At 41.7% G+C, this 23,316-nt stretch overlaps 1 protein-coding gene across 1 annotated transcript in view; it reads left to right on the forward strand.

Annotated features, from left to right (window-relative positions):
• The window catches only part of LOC128662501 (protein tyrosine phosphatase domain-containing protein 1-like), a 292,909-nt gene that overhangs the window by 188,556 nt on the left and 81,037 nt on the right, over positions 1–23,316 (forward strand). The window contains exons 9-10 of the mRNA XM_053716280.1: positions 17,822–17,920; positions 18,032–18,109. Of these exons, the coding sequence (XP_053572255.1) occupies positions 17,822–17,920; positions 18,032–18,109 (177 nt within the window). The remainder of the gene's footprint in view (positions 1–17,821; positions 17,921–18,031; positions 18,110–23,316) is intronic.

A 23,316-nucleotide genomic window follows, 5' to 3' on the forward strand; every position in this document is an offset into this window, starting at 1 on the left:
GTTTTAGTTTTAGATTAGGGTTTGGGCTGCAATAGAGCTAAATGCCCTTTTAAGGGCAATGCCCATCCAAATGCCCTTTTCAGGGCAATGGGGAGCTTAGGTTTTTTTAGTTAGGTTTTAATTTGGGGGGGTTGGTTGTATGGGTGGTGGGTTTTACTGTTGGGGGGTATTTGTATTTTTGATTTACAGGTAAAAGAGCTAATTTCTTTGGGGCAATGCCCCGCAAAAAGGCCCTTTTAAGGGCTATTTGTAGTTTATTGTAGGGTAGGGTTTTTTTTTGTTATTTTGGGGGGGCTTTTTTATTTTCATAGGGCTCTTAGATTAGGTGTAATTAGTTTAAATATGTAAGTGTAACTTAGTGTTTATTTATTTTTTTGTAACTTACGGCTAGATTTAGAGTTGGGCGGTAGCCGTCAAAACCAGCGTTAGAGGCTCCTAACGCTGGTTTTTACCGCCCTCTGGTATTTGGAGTCAGTCATTAAAGGGTCTAACGCTCACTTTCCAGCTGCGACTTTTCCATACCGCAAATCCCCTTACGTCAATTGCGTATCCTATCTTTTCAATGGGATCTTTCTAACACCGGTGGCTGAAGTGAGCGTTAGAAATCTAACGACAAAACTCCAGCCGCAGAAAAAAAACAGTAGTTAAGAGCTTTCTGGGCTAACGCCGCTTTATAAAGCTCTTAACTACTGTGCTCTAAAGTACACTAACACCCATAAACTACCTATGTACCCCTAAACCGAGGTCCCCCCACATCGCCGCCACTCTATTAAAATTTTTTAACCCCTAATCTGCCGACCGCACACCGCTGCCACCTACATTATCCCTATGAACCCCTAATCTGCTGCCCCTAACACCGCCGACCCCTATATTATATTTATTAACCCCTAATCTGCCACCCCCGCTATCGCTGACCCCTGCATATTATTATTAACCCCTAATCTGCCGCTCCGTACACCGCTGCCACCTACATTATAGCTATGTACCCCTAATCTGCTGCGCCTAACACCGCCGACCCCTATATTATATTTATTAACCCCTAATCTGCCCCCCTCAACTTCGCCTCAATAACCCTATAATAAATAGTATTAACCCCTAATCTGCCCTCCCTAACATCGCCGACACCTAACTTCAAGTATTAACCCCCGATCAGCCAATCAGATTGAGCTCGCATTCTATTGGCTGTTCCGATCAGCCAATAGAATGCGAGCTCAATCTGATTGGCTGATTCCATCAGCCAATCAGAATTTTCCTACCTCAATTCCGATTGGCTGATAGAATCCTATCAGCCAATCGGAATTCGACGGACGCCATCTTGGATGACGTCATTTAAAGGAACCGTCATTCGGCTAGTAGGCGTCGTTAGAAGAGGATGGATCCGCGTCGGCTGGAAAGAAGATGGCTCCGCTCCGGAAGAAAGAAGATTGAAGATGCTGCTTGATAGAAGACTTCATCCCGATGATGGATTTCTTCAGCCGCCGCTTGGATCCAGACTTCAGCCCGAGGATGGACGTCACTCTTCAGCCCCCCGCTTGGGCTTGGATCAACACTTCCGAGGCTTGGATCAAGACTTCCGAGGACGGATCGGTGAACTTGGCATGGTGAAGATAAGGTAGGAAGATCTTCAGGGGCTTAGTGTTAGGTTTATTTAAGGGGGGTTTGGGTTAGATTAGGGGTATGTGGGTGGTGGGTTGTAATGTTGGGGGGGGGGTATTGTATGTGTTTTTTTTACAGGCAAAAGAGCTGAATTCTTTGGGGCATGCCCCGCAAAGGGCCCTGTTCAGGGCTGGTAAGGTAAAAGAGCTTTGAACTTTTTTAATTTAGAATAGGGTAGGGCATTTTTTTATTTTGGGGGTCTTTGTTATTTTATTAGGGGGCTTAGAGTAGGTGTAATTAGTTTAAAATTGTAATATTTTTCTAATGTTTGTAAATATTTTTTTATTTTTTGTAACTTAGTTCTTTTTTATTTTTTGTACTTTAATTAGTTTATTTAATTGTATTTATTTGTAGATATTGTATTTAATTAATTTATTGATAGTGTAGTGTTAGGTTTAATTGTAGATAATTGTAGGTATTTTATTTAATTAATTTATTGATAGTGTAGTGTTAGGTTTAATTGTAACTTAGGTTAGGATTTATTTTACTTGTAATTTTGTAATTATTTTAACTAGGTAGCTATTAAATAGTTAATAACTATTTAATAGCTATTGTACATGGTTAAAATAAATACAAAGTTGCCTGTAAAATAAATATTAATCCTAAAATAGCTACAATGTAATTATTATTTATATTGTAGCTATATTAGGGTTTATTTTACAGGTAAGTATTTAGCTTTAAATAGGAATAATTTATTTAATAAGAGTTAATTTATTTCGTTAGAATAAAATTATATTTAACTTAGGGGGGTGTTAGGGTTAGGGTTAGAATTAGCTTTAGGGGTTAATCCATTTATTAGAGTAGCGGTGAGCTCCGATCGGCAGATTAGGGGTTAATACTTGAAGTTAGGTGTCGGCGATGTTAGGGAGGGCAGATTAGGGGTTAATACTATTTATTATAGGGTTATTGAGGCGGGAGTGAGGCGGATTAGGGGTTAATAACTTTATTATAGTAGCGGTGCGGTCCGCTCGGCAGATTAGGGGTTAATAAGTGTAGGCAGGTGGAGGCGACGTTCAGGGGGGCAGATTAGGGGTTAATAAATATAATATAGGGGTCGGCGGTGTTAGGCGCAGCAGATTAGGGGTACATAGCTATAATGTAGGTGGCAGCGGTGTACGGAGTGGCAGATTAGGGGTTAATAATAAAATGCAGGGGTTAGCGATAGTGGGGGCGGCAGATTAGGGGTTAATAAGTGTAAGGTTAGGGGTGTTTAGACTCGAGGTACATGTTAGAGTGTTAGGTGCAGACTTAGGAAGTGTTTCCCCATAGAAAAAAATGGGGCTGCGTTAGGAGCTGAACGCGGCTTTTTTGCAGGTGTTAGGTTTTTTTTCAGCTCAAACAGCCCCATTGTTTCCTATGGGGGAATCGTGCACTAGCACGTTTTTGAAGCTGGCCGCGTCCGTAAGCAACGCTGGTATCGAGAGTTGCAGTGGCGTTAAATTATGCTCTACGCTCCCTTTTTGGAGCCTAACGCACTGAAAACCCAGCCATTCTGTGAACTCTAAATACCAGCGGTATTTAAAAGGTGCGGCCAGAAAAAAGCATGCGTAGCTAACGCACCCCTTGTGCCGCAAAACTCTAAATCTAGGCCTTAGTGTTTGTTATTTTTTGTAACTTAGTTGTTAGTTTTTTGTAACTTTATAATTTTTAATTGTAGAATAAAATTATTTGAGTAGGGTTAGGTGTTTAACCCCTTAATGACCGGACCATTTTTCAATTTTCTTACCCTTAATGACAATGGCTATTTTTACATTTCTGCAGTGTTTGCGTTTAGCTGTAATTTTCCTCTTACTCGTTTACTGTACCCACACATATTATATACCGTTTTTCTCGTCATTAAATGGACTTTCTAAAGATACCATTATTTTCATCATATCTTATAATTTACTAAAAAAAAATGATAAAATATGAGGAAAAAATGGAAAAAAACACACTTTTTCTAACTTTGACCCCCAAAATCTGTTACACATCTACAATCACCAAAAAACACCCATGCTAAATAGCTTATAAATTTTGTCCTGAGTTTAGAAATACCCAATGTTTACATGTTCTTTGCTTTTTTTGCAATTTATGGGGCAATAAATACAAGTAGCACTTTGCTATTTCCAAACCACTTTTTTTCAAAATTAGCGCTAGTTACTTTGGAACCCTGATATCTGTCAGGAATACCTGAATATCCTTGACATGTATATATTTTGTTTTAGAAGACATCCCAAAGTATTGATCTAGGCCCATTTTGGTATATTTCATGCCACCATTTCGCCGCCAAATGCGATAAAAAAAAAAAAAAAAAAGTTCACTTCTTCACAAATTTTGTCACAAACTTTAGGTTTCCCACTGAAATTATTTACAAACAGCTTCTGCAATTATGGCACAAATGGTTGTAAATGCTTCTCTGGGATCCCCTTTTTCAGAAATAACAGACTTATATGGCTTTGTGGTTGCTTTTTGGTAATTAGAAGGCCGCTAAATGCCGCTGCGCACCACACATGTTTTATGCCCAGGAGTGAAGGGGTTAATTAGGGAGCTTGTAGGGAACTTGTAGGGTTAATTTTAGCTTTAGTGTAGTGTAGTAGACAACCCCAAGTATTGATCTAGGCCCATTTTGGTATATTTTATGCCACCATTTCACCGCCAAATGCGAGCAAATAAAAAAAAAAACCTTTACATTTTTCACAATTTTAGGTTTCTCACTGAAATTATTTACAAACAGCTTGTGCTATTATGGCAGGAATTGTTGTAAAAGCTTCTCTGGGATCCCCTTTGTTCAGAAATAGCAGACTTATATGGCTTTGGCGTTGCTTTTTGGTAATTAGAAGGCCGCTAAATGCTGCTGCGCACCACACGTGAATTATGCCCAGCAGTGAAGGGGTTAAATTAGGTAGCTTGTAGGGAGCTTGCAGGGTTAATTTTAGAGATCAGCCTCCCACCTGACACATCCCACCCCCTGATCCCTCCCAAACAGCTCTCTTCCCTCCCCCACCCCACAATTGTTACCGCCATCTTAAGTACTGGCAGAAAGTCTGCCAGTACTAAATAAAAGAGTTTTTTTTTTTTTTAAATAAAAATTATAAAATATTTTAGTTGTGATGGACCCCTGCCTTAGCACCAACCTCCCTGATCCCCCCCTCCAGCTCTCTAACCCTCTCCCCTACCTAATTACCGCCATCTTGGGTACTGGCAGCTGTCTGCCAGTACCCAGTTTGGCCCCACAAACCAAACTATTTTAATTTTATTTATAACTTTTATTTGTATGTTTAATTATTTCTGTAGTGTAGCAGCCCCCCCACAATACCCCCACCCCCTCCCCCTCCCAGATCCTTTTAAATGTAAAAAAAAAAAAAAAAAACTTTTTTTCTCCTTCCTTTTTCATTGGTGTCAGTGTGGCTAATGCGCGCATGTGCGGCATCGTGCACGCGCGCGCACACGCTCCCTCCTCCCACCGGACAAAGGCACCATCGGCACCATCACTACCGGTGCAGAGAGGGCCACAGAGTGGCTCTCTCTGCATCGGAGTCTTGTAAAGGGGTATTGCAGGATGCCTCCATATCGAGGCATCACTGCAATACCCTCAGAGCTGCTGGAAGTGATTGTGATCACTTCCAGCACTCTGTTAGACAACTGACGTACCAGGTACGTCCATTGTCATTAACTGCTTGTTAATGCATGGCGTACCTGGTACGTCAGTTGTCATTAAGGGGTTAAATATATAATATAGTTAATTTAATTTGTAGCTTAATGTAATTTTAGAATAATAGTTAAGGTAGATTAATTAATAGTTTAATATAGTTTAATGTAATTTAGTCTAACAGTTAGGGTAGATTAATTTATAGTTTAATATAGTTTAATGTAATTTTAGTATAATAGTTAGGGTACTTTAAAATGATGTCTTGGCCTCAGATGTCTTTAGCCTGGTTTATCAGACTCCAGTCAGACAACATCACGTCAGTGGCTTACATCAACCACCAGGGAGGAACTCGGAGTTCCTTAGCTATGAAGGAGGTGGCTCAGATTATTCAGTGGGTGGAAGCTAACAATTATTGTCTATCTGCCATCCATATTCCTGGAGTGGACAACTGGGAAGCAGATTTCCTGAGCAGACAGTCATTTCATCCTGGGGCATGGGCTCTCCATCCGGAGGTGTTCTCCAGGTTAACCCTCAGCAGAACGCCAAGCTTCCAAGGTACGAGTCAAGGTCAAGAGATCCACAGGCAGCTTTGATAGATGCTCTGGCAGTTCCTTGGGTGTTCCGTCTAGCTTATCTGTTTCCACTGTTTGCTCCTCTGCCACGAGTTATTGCTCGTATCAAACAGGAGAGAGCGTCAGTTATTCTAATAGCCCCTGCTTGGCCTCGCAGGATCTGGTATGCAGGCCTAGTGATGATGTCATCTCTGCCACCTCGGAGGTTGCCTCTGAGGAAGGACCTTCTAACTCAGGGTCCATTTATCCATCCAAATCTCATTTCTCTTAAGCTGACTGCTTGGAGATTGAACGTTTAGTTCTGTCTAAGCGTGGTTTTTCTGAGCCGGTCATTGAGACCATGATCATGTTACTCGAAAAATTTACCATAACGTATGGCATAAATACCTTTATTGGTGTGAATCTAAGGGCTACTCTTGAAATAGGGTCAGGATTCCTAGAATTTTGTCTTTTCTCCAGGAAGGTTTGGATAAAGGGTTGTCAGTCAATTCTCTAAAAGGCCAGATTTCTGCTTTATCTATTATGTTACATAAACGTCTGGCAGTTGTACCAGATGTTCAATCCTTTTGTCAGGCCTTGGTCAGAGTCAGGCCTGTATTTAAATCTGTTACTCCTCCTTGGAGTCTTAACCTTGTTCTTAAAGTTTTGCATTAGGCTCCGTTTGAGCCAATGCATTCCATAGATATTAAGTTGTTATCTTGGTAGGTTTTGTTTCTTGTTGCTATCTCTTCTGCTCGGAGAGTTTCGGAATTTTCGGCTTTGCAGTGTGATTTGCCTTACCTTATCTTTCATGTGGATAAGGTGGTTCTTTGTACTAGGTTGGGATTTCTTCCTAAAGTGGTTTCAATTAGAAATATTAATCAGGAAATTGTTGTTCCTTCCCTCTGTCCCAATCCTTCTTCTCATAAGGAGCGTCTGTTCTACAACTTGGATGTTGTGCATGCTCTAAAATTCTATTTACAGACGACAAAGGATTTTCGCCAGTCTTCTGCCCTTTTTTTTGTTTCTCGGGAAAGGGTAAAGGTCAGAAGGCTACTGCAACTTCTCTTTCTTTCTGTTTGAGAAGTATGATTGGTTTTGCTTATGAAACTTCTGGTCAGCAGTCTCCTGAGAGAATTACGGCTCATTCCACGAGGGCTGTCTGCTCTTCTTGGGCTTTCAAAAATGAAGCTTCTGTGGAACAGATTTGCAAAGCTGCAACTTGGTCCTCTCTGCACACTTTTTCCAAATTTTATAAATTTTATACTTTTGCATTGGCTGAGGCCTCTTTTGGGAGAAAGGTTCTTCAAGCGATGGTGCCTTTTATTTAGGTCTGCCTGTCTTATGCTCCCCCCTATTCATTCTGTGTCCTCTAGCTTGGGTTTTGGTTCCCACTAGTAATTGAATGACAATTATTTCCAAGATCGGTGTACCTTGTTTCAGGAAATACATGGTGCTAATTCATGCTGTGAAAATACTCATCTGTATACGGTCAAAAGTAAGAAATGTCCCTTCAATCAAAGAGGAGAGAATTTTGGCTCAGTAAACAGAAAATGCACACACTATTACTCATAGTGTGTTTTTCCAGCTGGAAGCTGGAAAGACACACTATGATTAACTAATAGTGTGTGCATTTACAGATAAGTATTTTCACAGCATGAACTAGCACCATGTATTTCCTGAAACAAGAGACACCGGTCTTGGAAATAAGCAGCAGCAATACCCTGTGGTTAAGGAAATCTGTACACCTAACAACCAAGTCAGAACTGGTGAGTCCCTGTGGGAGATCTTTTGGTCCGGTGAGCTCGGTCTCTGGGAGGACCCCTGATTTGTTTACATGCTTTGGTGATTTTTATGGTCAAACCCCTGTTACTATGAAGAGAGACTTATTCAACCCTGTACTGTTAAAGTTTGCAACATGTTGTGGATACAATGTACACCATCCCAAATGGAACTTTAAAGTGAAGGTCAATTTTCATCAATGAGTGCCCGGTTTTTAAAAATACTTTTAAAATCAGGGGCACTTTCATTGATGAAAATTAACATTGCACTGGATTTTAAGAAATACTTACCTTTTACTCCTGCAATGCCGGATCGACGATCTCCCTCCTTCTTCTTCCTGCTGTAGACAACAGCAATGACGAAACTGGCTTCCTCCAATCACAGCCAGGCATCACGAGCTGGACGCTCTGGGGTGCAAGCCATGATTGGAGGAAGCCGGTTTTTGTCATTTCTGACGTCACTACAGAGGAACTGAGGCTGAGATCGGCGATCCGGTTTTGCAGGAGAAAAAGGTAAGTATTTCTTAAAATCCAGTGCAATGTTAATTTTCATCAATGAAAGTGCCCCTGTTTTAAAAAGTATTTTTAAAAACCGGGCACTCATTGATGAAAATTGACCTTCACTTTAACACTTTTGCTGGCTATGTGTGCTACATCACATGGCTAGTATATATATCAAACTGCAATATTCTTATCGGTAACATTTATACAGGGATCCCTGATATAGGCTCAGTTGAATTGTTTTCTTTTTATTGCCCTAATAAATATTACTTTGATTTATCTTAATTGGAGTGTGATGTATACACTGGTTTGTTCTAGAAAGAGAGGTGTCAGAATTTTGTATTTGATTAGCTGAAAATGGGGGGATGTGGAATTAGGTTTACTTATAGTTTTCTCTTAGATATACTGTATATATATATTATATATATATTAATTTGTTTATATATTTATCCTATTTGCCTTTCCTAAATCTCCTAATCAGTAATAACTACATGTCTATTCATCTTTCTCCTAGCTGTCATGTATACCAGCCCTACCTTTGTCCCTCTAGCTGACACTTCTTTCAGTCAGACCGTTGGACCTCTGTCAATTCCTTCAGTATCTTTCTGCCACCAATACTCTCTCTATGCTGTTACACCCGCTAGGTTAGACCTCCTCTCTCAGAGCTGTCACATCTTCCACTTTCCACTTTTATTGAGCTGTCACATCACACAGCCCTATTGGCTGCTTGCTGCAACACATCAAGACCTATGCATTATCTTTCAGCAGTCATATCTCTATACGCTGCAGTATATCCGTAGGACACATCCTGCCTTGATGTGCCAGTTTGCCTGCTATTCTTGCTGACACTCACAGGTCCAACCTGAGGCCTATTCCTTACCAAGATACCATCTCACACACAGCTAGGGTTGCCACCTCGGCCATGTTTTCCTGGACACTTATGACTTACACATGCTGCAGGGTGTTCGGAGGGAAACCTGCATTGTGCTGATGGACAGCAAAAAATAGTGACCCTGGACAGCATTATTCATGTTCCTCCCTGCACACCCTGCAGCATGTGTAACTCATAAGTGTCCAGGAAAACATGGCCGAGGTGGCAACCCTACACACAGCCGAGGCGGCTCAGCCAAGGAAAAGGCACTGTCAATCAGTGTGAGGCACACATGCGGCTGCCCTGCTGCAACCATTAGCCAGAATGGGTGGGTTTGACACAGGGAAGGAGCAGCCATGGATATCGAAAGTTAAGACATTTACATGTCCATTTTTTTTAAACAGATATTACCGGACAGGAAATGGAAATACCGGACTGTCCGGTCAGATACCGGACACCTGGCAACCCTACATGTGACTGGTCTATAGGAGACTGTGACTGGGTGTCTAGGCTTTGTGTGACTATAGTTACTGGGTGATTTAGCCATGTGACTGGCCTATAGGAGATTGACTGGGTGTCTAGGCTTTATGTGACTATAGTTACTGGGTGATTTAGCCATGTGACTGGTCTATAGGAGACTGACTGGATGTCTAGGCTTTGTGTGACTGGTTACTGGGTGATTAAGCCATATGACTGGTCTATAGGAGACTGTGACTGGGTGTCTACACTTTGTGTGACTAGTTACTGGGTTATTTGGCCATGTGACTGGTCTATAGGAGACTGTGACTAGGTGTCTAGGCTTTGTGTGACTGGTTACTGGGTGATTTATCCATGTGACTGGTCTATAGGAGACTGTAACTGGGTGTCTACACTTTGTGTGTATAGTTACTGGGTGATATGACCATGTGACTGGTCTATATGAGACTTTGACTGGGTGTCTAGGCTTTGTGTGACTGGTTACTTGGTGATTTATCCATGTGACTGGTCTATAGGAGACTGTGGCTGGGTGTCTAGGCTTTGTGTGACTATAGTTACTGGGTGATTTATCCATGTGACTGGTCTATAGTAGACTGACTGAATGTCTAGGCTTTGTGTGACTGGTTACTGGGTGATTTAGCCATATGACTGGTCTATAGGAGACTGCGACTGGGTGTCTACTTTTTGTGTGACTAGTTACTGGGTGATATGGCCATGTGATTGGTCTATAGAAGACTGTGACTGTATGTCTAGGCTTTGTGTGACTGGTTACTGGATGAGTTAGCCCTATAACTGGTCTATAGGAGACTGTGACTGGGTGTCTACACTTTGTGTGACTAGTTACTGGGTGATATGACCATGTGACTGGTCTATAGGAGACTGTGACTGGGTGTCTAGGCTTTATGTGACTATAGTTACTGGGTATTTATCCATGTGACTTGTCTATAGGAGATTGTGACTGGGTGTCTAGGCTTTGTGTGACTATAGTTGCTGTGTGATTTAGCCATATGACTGGTCTATAGGAGATTGTGACTGGGTGTCTAGGCTTTGTGTGACTATAGTTGCTGTGTTATTTAGCCATGTGACTGGTCTATAGGAGACTGTGACTGGGTGTCTAGGCTTTGTGTGACTATAATTACTGGGTGATTTAGCCATGTGACTGGTCTATAGTAGACTGACTGGATGTCTAGGTTTTGTGTGACTGGTTACTGGGTGATTTAGCCATATGACTGGTCTATAGGAGACTGCGACTGGGTGTCTACTTTTTGTGTGACTAGTTACTGGGTGATTTGGCCATGTGATTGGTCTATAGGAGACTGTGACTGTATGTCTAGGCTTTGTGTGACTGGTTACTGGATGAGTTAGCCCTATAACTGGTCTATAGGAGACTGTGACTGGGTGTCTACACTTTGTGTGACTAGTTACTGGGTGATATGACCATGTGACTGGTCTATAGGAGACTGTGACTGGGTGTCTAGGCTTTATGTGACTATAGTTACTGGGTATTTATCCATGTGACTTGTCTATAGGAGATTGTGACTGGGTGTCTAGGCTTTGTGTGACTATAGTTGCTGTGTGATTTAGCCATATGACTGGTCTATAGGAGACTGTGACTGGGTGTCTAGGCTTTGCATGACTATTTACTGTGTGATTGAGCCATGTGACTGGTCTATAGGAGACTGTGACTGGGTGTCTAGGCTTTGTATTACTATAGTTACTGGGTGATTTAGCTATGTGACTGGTCTATAGGAGACTGACTGGATGTCTAGGCTTTGTGTGACTGGTTACTGGGTGATTTAGCCATATGACTGGTCTATAGGATACTGTGACTGGGTGTCTAGGCTTTGTGTGACTGGTTAATGGGTGATTTGGCCATGTGACTGGTCTATAGGAGACTGTGACTGGGTGTCTAGGCTTTGTATGACTATAGTTACTGGGTGATTTAGCCATGTGACTGGTCTATAGGAGACTGTGACTGGGTGTCTACACTTTGTGTGACTGGTTATTGGGTGATTTGGCCATGTGACTGGTCTATAGGAGACTGTGACTGGGTGTCTAGGCTTTGTGTGACTGGTTAATGGGTGATTTATCCATGTGACTGGTCTATAGGAGTCTGTGACTGGGTGTCTAGGCTTTGTGTGACTATAGTTACTGGGTCATTTATCAATGTGACTGGTCTATAGGAGATTGTGACTGGGTGTCTAGGCTTTGTGTGACTATAGTTACTGGGTGATTTGGCCATATGACTGATCTATAGGAGACTGTGACTGGTTGTCTATGCTTTATGTGACTAGTTAGTTATTTGGCTATGTGACTGGTCTATAGGAGACTAACTGGATGTCTAGGCTTTGTGTGACTGGTTACTGGGTGATTTGGTCATGTAACTGGTCTATAGGAGACTGTGACTGGGTGTCTAGGCTTTGTGTGACTGGTTACTTGGTGATTTATCCATGTGACTGGTCTACAGGAGACTGTGGCTGGGTGTCTAGGCTTTGTGTGACTATAGTTACTGGGTGATTTATCCATGTGACTGGTCTATAGTAGACTGACTGAATGTCTAGGCTTTGTGTGACTGGTTACTGGGTGATTTAGCCATGTGACTGGTCTATAGGAGACTGCGACTGGGTGTCTACTTTTTGTGTGACTAGTTACTGGGTGATTTGGCCATGTGATTGGTCTATAGGAGACTGTGACTGTATGTCTAGGCTTTGTGTGACTGGTTACTGGGTGAGTTAGCCCTATAACTGGTCTATAGGAGACTGTGACTGGGTGTCTACACTTTGTGTGACTAGTTACTGGGTGATATGACCATGTGACTGGTCTATAGGAGACTGTGACTGGGTGTCTAGGCTTTGTGTGACTATAGTTACTGGGTGCTTTATCCATGTGACTGGTCTATAGGAGATTGTGACTGGGTGTCTAGGCTTTGTGTGACTATAGTTGCTGTGTTATTTAGCCATGTGACTGGTCTATAGGAGACTGTGACTGGGTGTCTAGGCTTTGTGTGACTATAATTACTGGGTGATTTAGCCATGTGACTGGTCTATAGTAGACTGGATGTCTAGGTTTTGTGTGACTGGTTACTGGGTGATTTAGCCATATGACTGGTCTATAGAAGACTGTGACTGTATGTCTAGGCTTTGTGTGACTGGTTACTGGATGAGTTAGCCCTATAACTGGTCTATAGGAGACTGTGACTGGGTGTCTACACTTTGTGTGACTAGTTACTGGGTGATATGACCATGTGACTGGTCTATAGGAGACTGTGACTGGGTGTCTAGGCTTTATGTGACTATAGTTACTGGGTATTTATCCATGTGACTTGTCTATAGGAGATTGTGACTGGGTGTCTAGGCTTTGTGTGACTATAGTTGCTGTGTGATTTAGCCATATGACTGGTCTATAGGAGACTGTGACTGGGTGTCTAGGCTTTGCATGACTATTTACTGTGTGATTGAGCCATGTGACTGGTCTATAGGAGACTGTGACTGGGTGTCTAGGCTTTGTATTACTATAGTTACTGGGTTATTTAGCTATGTGACTGGTCTATAGGAGACTGACTGGATGTCTAGGCTTTGTGTGACTGGTTACTGGGTGATTTAGCCATATGACTGGTCTATAGGATACTGTGACTTGGTGTCTAGGCTTTGTGTGACTGGTTAATGGGTGATTTGGCCATGTGACTGGTCTATAGGAGACTGTGACTGGGTGTCTAGGCTTTGTATAACTATAGTTACTGGGTGATTTAGCCATGTGACTGGTCTATAGGAGACTGTGACTGGGTGTCTACACTTTGTGTGACTGGTTATTGGGTGATTTGGCCATGTGACTGGTCTATAGGAGACTGTGACTGGGTGTCTAGGCTTTGTGTGACTGGTTAATGGGTGATTTATCCATGTGACTGGTCTATAGGAGTCTGTGACTGGGTGTCTAGGCTTTGTGTGACTATAGTTACTGGGTCATTTATCAATGTGACTGGTCTATAGGAGATTGTGACTGGGTGTCTAGGCTTTGTGTGACTATAGTTACTGGGTGATTTGGCCATATGACTGATCTATAGGAGACTGTGACTGGTTGTCTATGCTTTATGTGACTAGTTAGTTATTTGGCCATGTGACTGGTCTATAGGAGACTAACTGGATGTCTAGGCTTTATGTGACTGGTTACTGGGTGATTTGGTCATGTAACTGGTCTATAGGAGACTGTGACTGGGTGTCTAGGCTTTGTGTGACTGGTTACTGGGTGATTTAGCCATGTGACTGGTCTATGGGAGACTGTAACTGGGTGTCTAGGCTTTGTTTGACTGGTTACTGGGTGATTTGGCCATGTGACTGTTCAATAGGAGACTGGGCTGTGGGTGATTTGTCACTGACAAGGCCCACACTAGGCCGAAACGTACGTCTGGGGTTTTGCAGTTTCTCTCGTTCAGAGAGGGATTGCCTTTTATTTCGGGACTGGTATGCCACAGGAAAGTTATTCTCTGTGAAAGGCACATGTTGAGCAAAAATAGGCTGCTTCTTGGGTGGTAACTAGCCATAGAACAAGCTATTATGCTATTGTTCATTCCCAGGTTGAGCGCTTCTCTCTTTATTTATGCAAATTTTTCACTGGGTTTTTAGGCTTTGTGTGATTGGTAACTAGGGTTGCCAGGTCTCTGCAACAAAAATACTGGACAGATAAGCACGGGGGGGGGGGGGGGGTTAAAAAAAGTGTGTGTATATGTATGTGTGTATATATATATATGTGTGAAGGGCCGCCCGATTGTTGCAGGGATAGGCTCACTTTTGGAACCAACATCAGAATGGTTGGACACGTATCTACAACCCCTTGTTAACAAATTACCTAGTTACATTAGGGACACCACACATGTACTGAGACTAATGGAAACAATTGAGTGGCAACCTGGTTACAACTGGTTGACCGTCGATGTGGTGTCTTTGTATTCAGCAATACCACATGTCAAAAAAAGTCTAGAAGCCATTAAATTCTTTCTTGACAATGACATTGACCTGAGTGAGGTCTTTAAGTGTTATTTGATTAAAGTGGTTGAGTTCCTTTTGAGCCACAATTACTTTTTGTTTGAGGGGGTTTTATTTCTGTAAAGGCGCCCTCAGCTATGAGGGCCAAATTTGCGCCCTCTTACGCCAACCTTTTTATGGGTTGGTGGGAGCTGTCCTACGTCTTTGCGGATGAGAAACCCTTCATTGATCATATTTGTTTTTACAGAAGGTTTATTGATGATCTTTTGTTTGTCTGGCATGGGGATGAAGTGACAATACAACATTTTGTAGAATACCTGAACATAAATGAAAAAGGTATTGAATTCACCCATAGTTGTCATTCATCAGAGATTGTCTAAGTTGCCAAGAAAGTAAATACATCACTGTATAGAAAACCAATTGCAGGTAACTGTATTTTACATGCATATAGTAACCATCCACAACACATGTACAAAGGCATTGTTAAGTGGCAGCTCCTTAGAGCTAGAAGGAATTGTAGCTTAGATTCAGATTTTGATAGAGAATCTAAAGATCTGATGGTACGCTTTGAAGATAGAGGCTATAATAGGAACATGGTTAAAAAATCTCTACACAGGTGGCATCCTTGGACAGAAAGCAAATGCTTGGCGAGAGCCAACAGAGACCGGAACGTAAGGGTCTTAAATTTGTTACAAAATTTTCAAATCAATTTTCAGCAGTCTGCAATATTATTAAAAAATATATGCCTATATTGTATGGGGATGACTCTTTAAAGCATACAATTGAAAATGGCTGCAATTTCATCTATTCTAGGAACTTGACAATTTGCTATCGCCAAGCATGTTGCCTGACCAAGGAACTCGTAGCTCATGGCTGGAAGCTGTGGGCACCTATAAATGTGGTAAATCCCGCTGCAAGCCATGCACTTATTTAAAATAAGGGGTTAATCCTATGTAACAGATGAAACATTCACCACTAGAGGTTGTGTAAAATGTTCTTCCACATTTGTTATCTATTTGGTTGAGTGCTCAGAACATAAACAACAATATGTTGGATTAACGACTAGAGACATACGCACAAGGATTTAGGAACATCTAGGGTATATCTCTAACGACATACACTGCTCAGCTCTCTCAAGATACTTTATACAGATACACAATAAGAATGTGGAAAAGTTTAGATGGCGTGCAATTGAAGCTATACATATGCCACGAAGGGGTGGAAGTAAACAGAAAATGTTAGAGAGACAGGAAATCTACTGGATCCACAAGCTAAAAACGCTGGATCCAGGAGGGTTTAATTCACAATTTGATGTGATTAACTACTGGGAGTAAATATATACTATTAACCACAGTAGTATTAAATTAAATGCAATTAGTCTTTACTCCTATCAACTAGCTGTACATTAGCTCTGTGATAAATTCACTGTAGTCTTATAGACCGCCTGGTTTTGACATATACCTAATAAAAGGGTAAAGTCATCCACACATCAGTAAAAAGCATAAGCAGAATACATACATAAGCATTACATACAGAGTATTTGTTAAGTACACATATAGAGAGTACCTTTTAACTGCATAGAGCAATGGAAAGGAAATAAAATTATGTATTTTTATCCTACAAAATGTTTGTATGTATATTCTTGCTAATCATTGATTAGTTGTCTTTGAGAAATAACAACCAATGTAAATATATATATACAGTGTTTAGTTAGTTTTCAAGAATATCAATATTGGTAGTGTAATGGTTAAACTGTATTGTTTTTTTTTAATAGGGGTGGAGAGTTGCCCTATAAATAAACACCTCCAATGAGGGAGGTATATGTCTATGATTACGGCCAGACTGGCCAAAACATGTTAGGCTGTGTTCATTTTTCAACCTGGATACTCTGCTGCACAGGTTTTTAACTTATATTATGTCTAAATAAAGCTTTTTTACTTAATGCTGGACGCCTGGAATCTTCATTTCTTCTTCATTATCAATATATATATATACAGTATATATATAAATATATATATATATATATATATATATACATACACTGGGTGTATATATATATATATATATATATATATATATACAGAGTGTGTGTATGTATATATATATATATATATATATATATATATATATACTGAGTGTGTATATATACATACATACACATTTATACACACACCCAGTGTGTATATATATATATATATATATATATATATATATATATATATATATACTAAGTTAACATAATAAAGGAACATGTTAAATGGCATTTTAAAAGATTTAAAGATCTCCAGTCTGACAGTAGATCCTATCTTGCTGCCGGTGTTCTGTAAATATTTTCCCCCTTGTTATGTTGAACACCGACCCTGACTGAGTGAATTCAAACAGTCACACAGCCCAGGCAAAGCAGCCGACAGCATAGACTCAGCGTAGCCCGCGGGTCTTCTTGTAGTCGTGATCACGTGACGTCTGACAGTTTCATAAGCAGCACACACGGCGCAGGCGGCAGGCAGAGGGGCACCGCAGAAGTAGAACACATCATCATCTGTTGTAGATACGAGTAGCGTTAGCGTAGGGCTAGAAGGTCTGTTGGTGGACACAGGCTGCCAGGGCTGGGCTAATGGGTTAGTAAATTACTGCTGGGTAGGTAGGTTGGCCCGGCCATGGACGTCATCCATAGTAAAAAAATGTCAAAAATAAATTCAAAAGCAAACTAAGGCTATGTCCATTTTTTTTAAAATAAAATTACCGGGCAGTAACCTAAAAATAACGGACAGTCCGGTCTAATACCGGACACCTGGCAACCCTATTGGTAGCTAGGTGGTTTGGCTATGTGGTCTATAGGAGACTGGGCTGTGAGTGATTTGTCACTGAGTGTCTAGGCTTTTGTGTGATTGGTTACTGGGTGGTTTGGCTATGTGACTGGTCTATAGGAGACTGGGCTGTGAGTGATTTGTCACTGAGTGTCTAGGCTTTTGTGTGATTGGTTACTGGGTGGTTTGGCTATGTGACTGGTCTATAGGAGACTGGGCTGTGAGTGATTTGTCACTGAGTGTCTAGGCTTTTGTGTGATTGGTTACTGGGTGGTTTAGCCATGTGACTGGTCTATAGGAGACTGGGCTGTGAGTGATTTTTCACTAAATGTCTAGACTTTGTATGACTGGGTTCTGCATGATTTTGCCATGTGATTGGTCAATAGGAGACTGGGCTGTGAGTGATTTGTCACCAGGTATCTAGGCTTTTGTGATTGGTTACTGAGTGGTTTGGCCATATGACTGGAGGCTGGGCTTTGGGTGAAGGCTCAGTTGGAGGTCAGGATTGGAGTGACTTTTTAGTACAAATTAGAAATGTCTGGTTTTAATCCTTGTTCATTGTTTATTTAGCTGCTGCTTAATGAAGAGGGAGCGTGGTCAGTAGTGTCTACAGAGAGCAATCCCAGGGTCCTCTGCTCTCTGCTCTGGGACTGGCTCAAGCAGCTGAAGGTTAGTTTCCTATTGTTTTTGTGATATTACTGGTCACTACATTTTGTGTATCATTCTCTTTTTTTTTTTTTTTACATCTCTTTATTCCATCTTCTTACTTTCCCTTACCAGGAGCCGGTGCTCAGTCTTGAAGACGTAAATTTGCTCTGTGATGGAAACTGGAGACAAAACCTAACCAAACTGAGCAGGGTGAGATACATGCCCAGATTCACTAACATTCCTTTTTCTGCCGTTTGCAGCTCGTAGACTTTGCAGAAGTCTTTGGTTGCAACAAAACAAGTAGGTGATGCTCTGTTAACCAATGCTACAAGTCAAAGAGAAATTTCATGTAAAGCAACACAAAGAGCAATCAGAACAAAAGTTTTTTTAGAACAATCTTTTTATTGAAGAATTTTTTGAATACAATTACACAAATGACAAATACTAAATTATATATACTGTATATATCTATATCAGCTCTACAAGGCATGAGTTACTATCTCACAAACTGTCTACAGTTAATTAATGTAATCACATATAAATATTCACAAGAAGCTTAATTAAAATTTAAAAAAACCTAGATTGGACTTGTTACTGCAATACCACTACAAGGACATTCCGTATCCGCTTACTGCATGAAACTATTTTACTTGTGAGGGAATGCTCCTTTCCCAGGTCCATTTGGGTCCTGTACCCCTCTGTTGTAGACTGCTTTATAACAGTACAGACTATTTACTGACATTACAGGGGTTACCTCAGGTAGCTTCTGACTCCAGACACTGGGTAATGCAATTAGTGGTAGAATTATTGTTGGGGTTTTCTATTCCTTCCTGTTTGACTAAATGTCATTATGTAAATCCGATGTCATTAACCCTTTGGTCTAGTGTAAAGTTTTGGTAGCCATCACCTCTGCTAGACATGTCTGAATTACAAGAATTTTCTGTTATCCACCTCAAAGGTCTCAACGAGTTTATAAACAAGTAATTAACCAGTTCCACATAGGATCCGGGCACACTCTACAAGGGCAGTGGCAAATGTGTGGTCTATGAAGGCTGATCAGGGGCGTATTTAGGTTTTGTGCTGCCCTAGGCACTCAGAATCCCCCTCCCCCACCATATCATTTTCTGGTTATGGAGTAATGTGATTTTTTTTTTTTTGCTGCTGCATATTAAAATTACATTTTCCCCAGCAAGGGCTCGTAGAAAGCTTGCATACAGTCTCAGGTAGGTTGAATTAGCACATGTGTACACACACAGTATACATGTAAGCAGTAACACCACGGCAAGGCTTCAGCCATTGTTACCGGCCATTCACACACCTTTCATACCTCCATTTACACATGATTCACTCATACACACAGACACAGTATACATGTGAGCAGTAACGTCACGGCAAGGCTTCAGCAATTGTTACCGGCCATTCACACACCTTTCATACCTCCTTTTACACATGATACACACATACACACACACAGTATACATGTGAGCAGTAATGCCACAGCAAGGCTTCAGCCATTGTTACCGGCCATTCACACACCTTTAATACCTCATTTTACACGTGATACACTCATACACACACACACAGTATACATGTGAGCAGTAACGTTACAGCAAGGCTTCAGCCATTGTTACCGGCCATTCACACACCTTTCATATCTCCTTTTACACATGATACACTCATACACACACACAGTATACATGTGAGCAGTAACGTCACGGCAAGGCTTCAGCCATTGTTACCGGCCATTCACACACCTTTCATATCTCCTTTTACACATCATACACTCATACACACACAGTATACATGTGAGCAGTAACACCACGACAAGGCTTCAGCCATTGTTACCGGCCATTCACACACCTTTCATATCTCCTTTTACACATCATACACTCATACACACACACAGTATACATGTGAGCAGTAACGCCACGGCAAGGCTTCAGCCATTGTTACCGGCCATTCACACACTTTTCATACCTCCTTTTACACGTGATACACTCATACACACACACAGTATACATGTGAGCAGTAACGTCACGGCAAGGCTTCAGCCATTGTTACCGGCCATTCACACACCTTTCATATCTCCTTTTACACGTGATACACTCATACACACACAGTATACATGTGAGCAGTAACACCACGACAAGGCTTCAGCCATTGTTACCGGCCATTCACACACCTTTCATATCTCCTTTTACACGTGATACACTCATACACACACAGTATACATGTGAGTAGTAACACCACGACAAGGCTTCAGCCATTGTTACCGGCCATTCACACACCTTTCATATCTCCTTTTACACGTGATACACTCATACACACACAGTATACATGTGAGCAGTAACGTCACGGCAAGGCTTCAGCCATTGTTACCGGCCATTCACACAACTTTCATATCTCCTTTTACACATGATACACTCATACACACACACAGTATACATGTGAGCAGTAACACCACGACAAGGCTTCAGCCATTGTTACCGGCCATTCACACACCTTTCATATCTCCTTTTACACGTGATACACTCATACACACACACGTTATACATGTGAGTAGTAACGCCACGGCAAGGCTTCAGCCATTGTTACCGGCCATTCACACACCTTTCATACCTCCTTTTACACGTGATACACTCATACACACACACAGTATACATTTGAGCAGTAACGTTACGGCAAGGCTTCAGCCATTGTTACCGGCCATTCACACACCTTTCATACCTCCTTTTACACGTGATACACTCACACACACACAGTATACATGTGAGCAGTAACACCACGACAAGGCTTCAGCCATTGTTACCGGCCATTCACACACCTTTCATATCTCCTTTTACACGTGATACACTCATACACACACACAGTATACATGTGAGCAGTAACGTCACGGCAAGGCTTCAGCCATTGTTACCGGCCATTCACACACCTTTCATACCTCCTTTTACACATGATACACTCATACACACACACGTTATACATGTGAGTAGTAACGCCACGGCAAGGCTTCAGCCATTGTTACCGGCCATTCACACACCTTTCATATCTCCTTTTACACGTGATACACTCATACACAAACACAGTATACATTTGAGCAGTAACGTTACAGCAAGGCTTCAGCCATTGTTACCGGCCATTCACACACCTTTCATACCTCCTTTTACACATGATACACTCATACACACACAGTATACATGTGAGCAGTAACGTCACAGCAAGGCTTCAGCCATTGTTACCGGCCATTCACACACCTTTCATACCTCCTTTTACACATGATACACTCATACACACACACAGTATACATGTGAGCAGTAACACCACGACAAGGCTTCAGCCATTGTTACCGGCCATTCACACACCTTTCATATCTCCTTTTACACGTGATACACTCATACACACACACAGTATACATGTGAGCAGTAACGTTACGGCAAGGCTTCAGCCATTGTTACCGGCCATTCACACACCTTTCATATCTCCTTTTACACGTGATACACTCATACACACACACAGTATACATGTGAGCAGTAACGTTACGGCAAGGCTTCAGCCATTGTTACCGGCCATTCACACACCTTTCATACCTTCTTTTACACATGATACACTCATACACACACACAGTATACATGTGAGCAGTAACGTTACGGCAAGGCTTCAGCCATTGTTACCGGCCATTCACACACCTTTCATATCTCCTTTTACACGTGATACACTCATACACACACACAGTATACATGTGAGCAGTAACGTTACGGCAAGGCTTCAGCCATTGTTACCGGCCATTCACACACCTTTCATACCTTCTTTTACACGTGATACACTCATACACACACAGTATACATGTGAGCAGTAACGTCACAGCAAGGCTTCAGGCATTGTTACCGGCCATTCACTCACCTTTCATACCTCCTTTTACACAAGATACACTCATACACACACAGTATACATGTGAGCAGTAAAATCACGGCAAGGCTTCAGCCATTGTTACCGGCCATTCACACACCTTTCATATCTCCTTTTACACATCATACACTCATACACACACAGTATACATGTGAGCAGTAACGCCATGGCAAGGCTTCAGCCATTGTTACCGGCCATTCACACACCTTTCATATCTCCTTTTACACATGATACACTCATACACACACACAGTATACATGTGAGCAGTAACGCCACGGCAAGGCTTCAGCCATTGTTACCGGCCGTTCACACACCATTCATATCTCCTTTTACATATCAAACACTCATACACACACACACACACAGTATACATGTGAGCAGTAACGTCACAGCAAGGCTTCAGCCATTGTTACCGGCCATTCACACACCTTTCATACCTCCTTTTACACGTGATACACTCATACACACACACACAGTATACATGTGAGTAGTAACGCCACGGCAAGGCTTCAGCCATTGTTACCGGCCATTCACACACCTTTCATATCTCCTTTTACACGTGATACACTCATACACACACACGTTATACATGTGAGTAGTAACGCCACGGCAAGGCTTCAGCCATTGTTACCGGCCATTCACACACCTTTCATACCTCCTTTTACACATCATACACTCATACACACACAGTATACATGTGAGCAGTGACGCCACGGCAAGGCTTCAGCCATTGTTACCGGCCATTCACACACCTTTCATACCTCCTTTTACACATCATACACTCATACACACACAGTATACATGTGAGCAGTAACGTCACGGCAAGGCTTCAGCCATTGTTACCGGCCATTCACACACCTTTCATACCTCCTTTTACACATCATACACTCATACACACACAGTATACATGTGAGCAGTAACGTCACGGCAAGGCTTCAGCCATTGTTACCGGCCATTCACACACCTTTCATATCTCATTTTACACATGATACACTCATACACACACACACAGTATACATGTGAGCAGTAACGTCATGGCAAGGCTTCAGCCATTGTTACCGGCCCTTCACACACCTTTCATATCTCCTTTTACACATCATACACTCATACACACACAGTATACATGTGAGCAGTAACACCACGACAAGGCTTCAGCCATTGTTTAAATACTTTATTTTTCCAGTACCACATACAGTAACAACGATGTGAATTACATAACATATCAAACTGAGTGCAATACTTGTCAAACAAAATCACTGCAGTGGCACCATTGATTTTAATTTTCCACCTATCCACCCTCCTTCATAACATAGCCCCTTCTCCTACTTTCCAGTTCATCTCCCTTACTGAAAGAGACAGTAGAAGACACATATCTATTGAATTCTGTAACGTAAACATACCAGTATAATGCAACATGCATGTGTCAAATGAATCAATTATCCTCTCCTCTCCCAGAGCTTGCCTATTCTCTGTCTCGACCCCAGGCGCCACCCCAGGGTTCCCAGTGCCCT

Source organism: Bombina bombina, chromosome 6, assembly GCF_027579735.1.
Source record: "Bombina bombina isolate aBomBom1 chromosome 6, aBomBom1.pri, whole genome shotgun sequence".
NCBI lineage: Eukaryota > Metazoa > Chordata > Amphibia > Anura > Bombinatoridae > Bombina > Bombina bombina.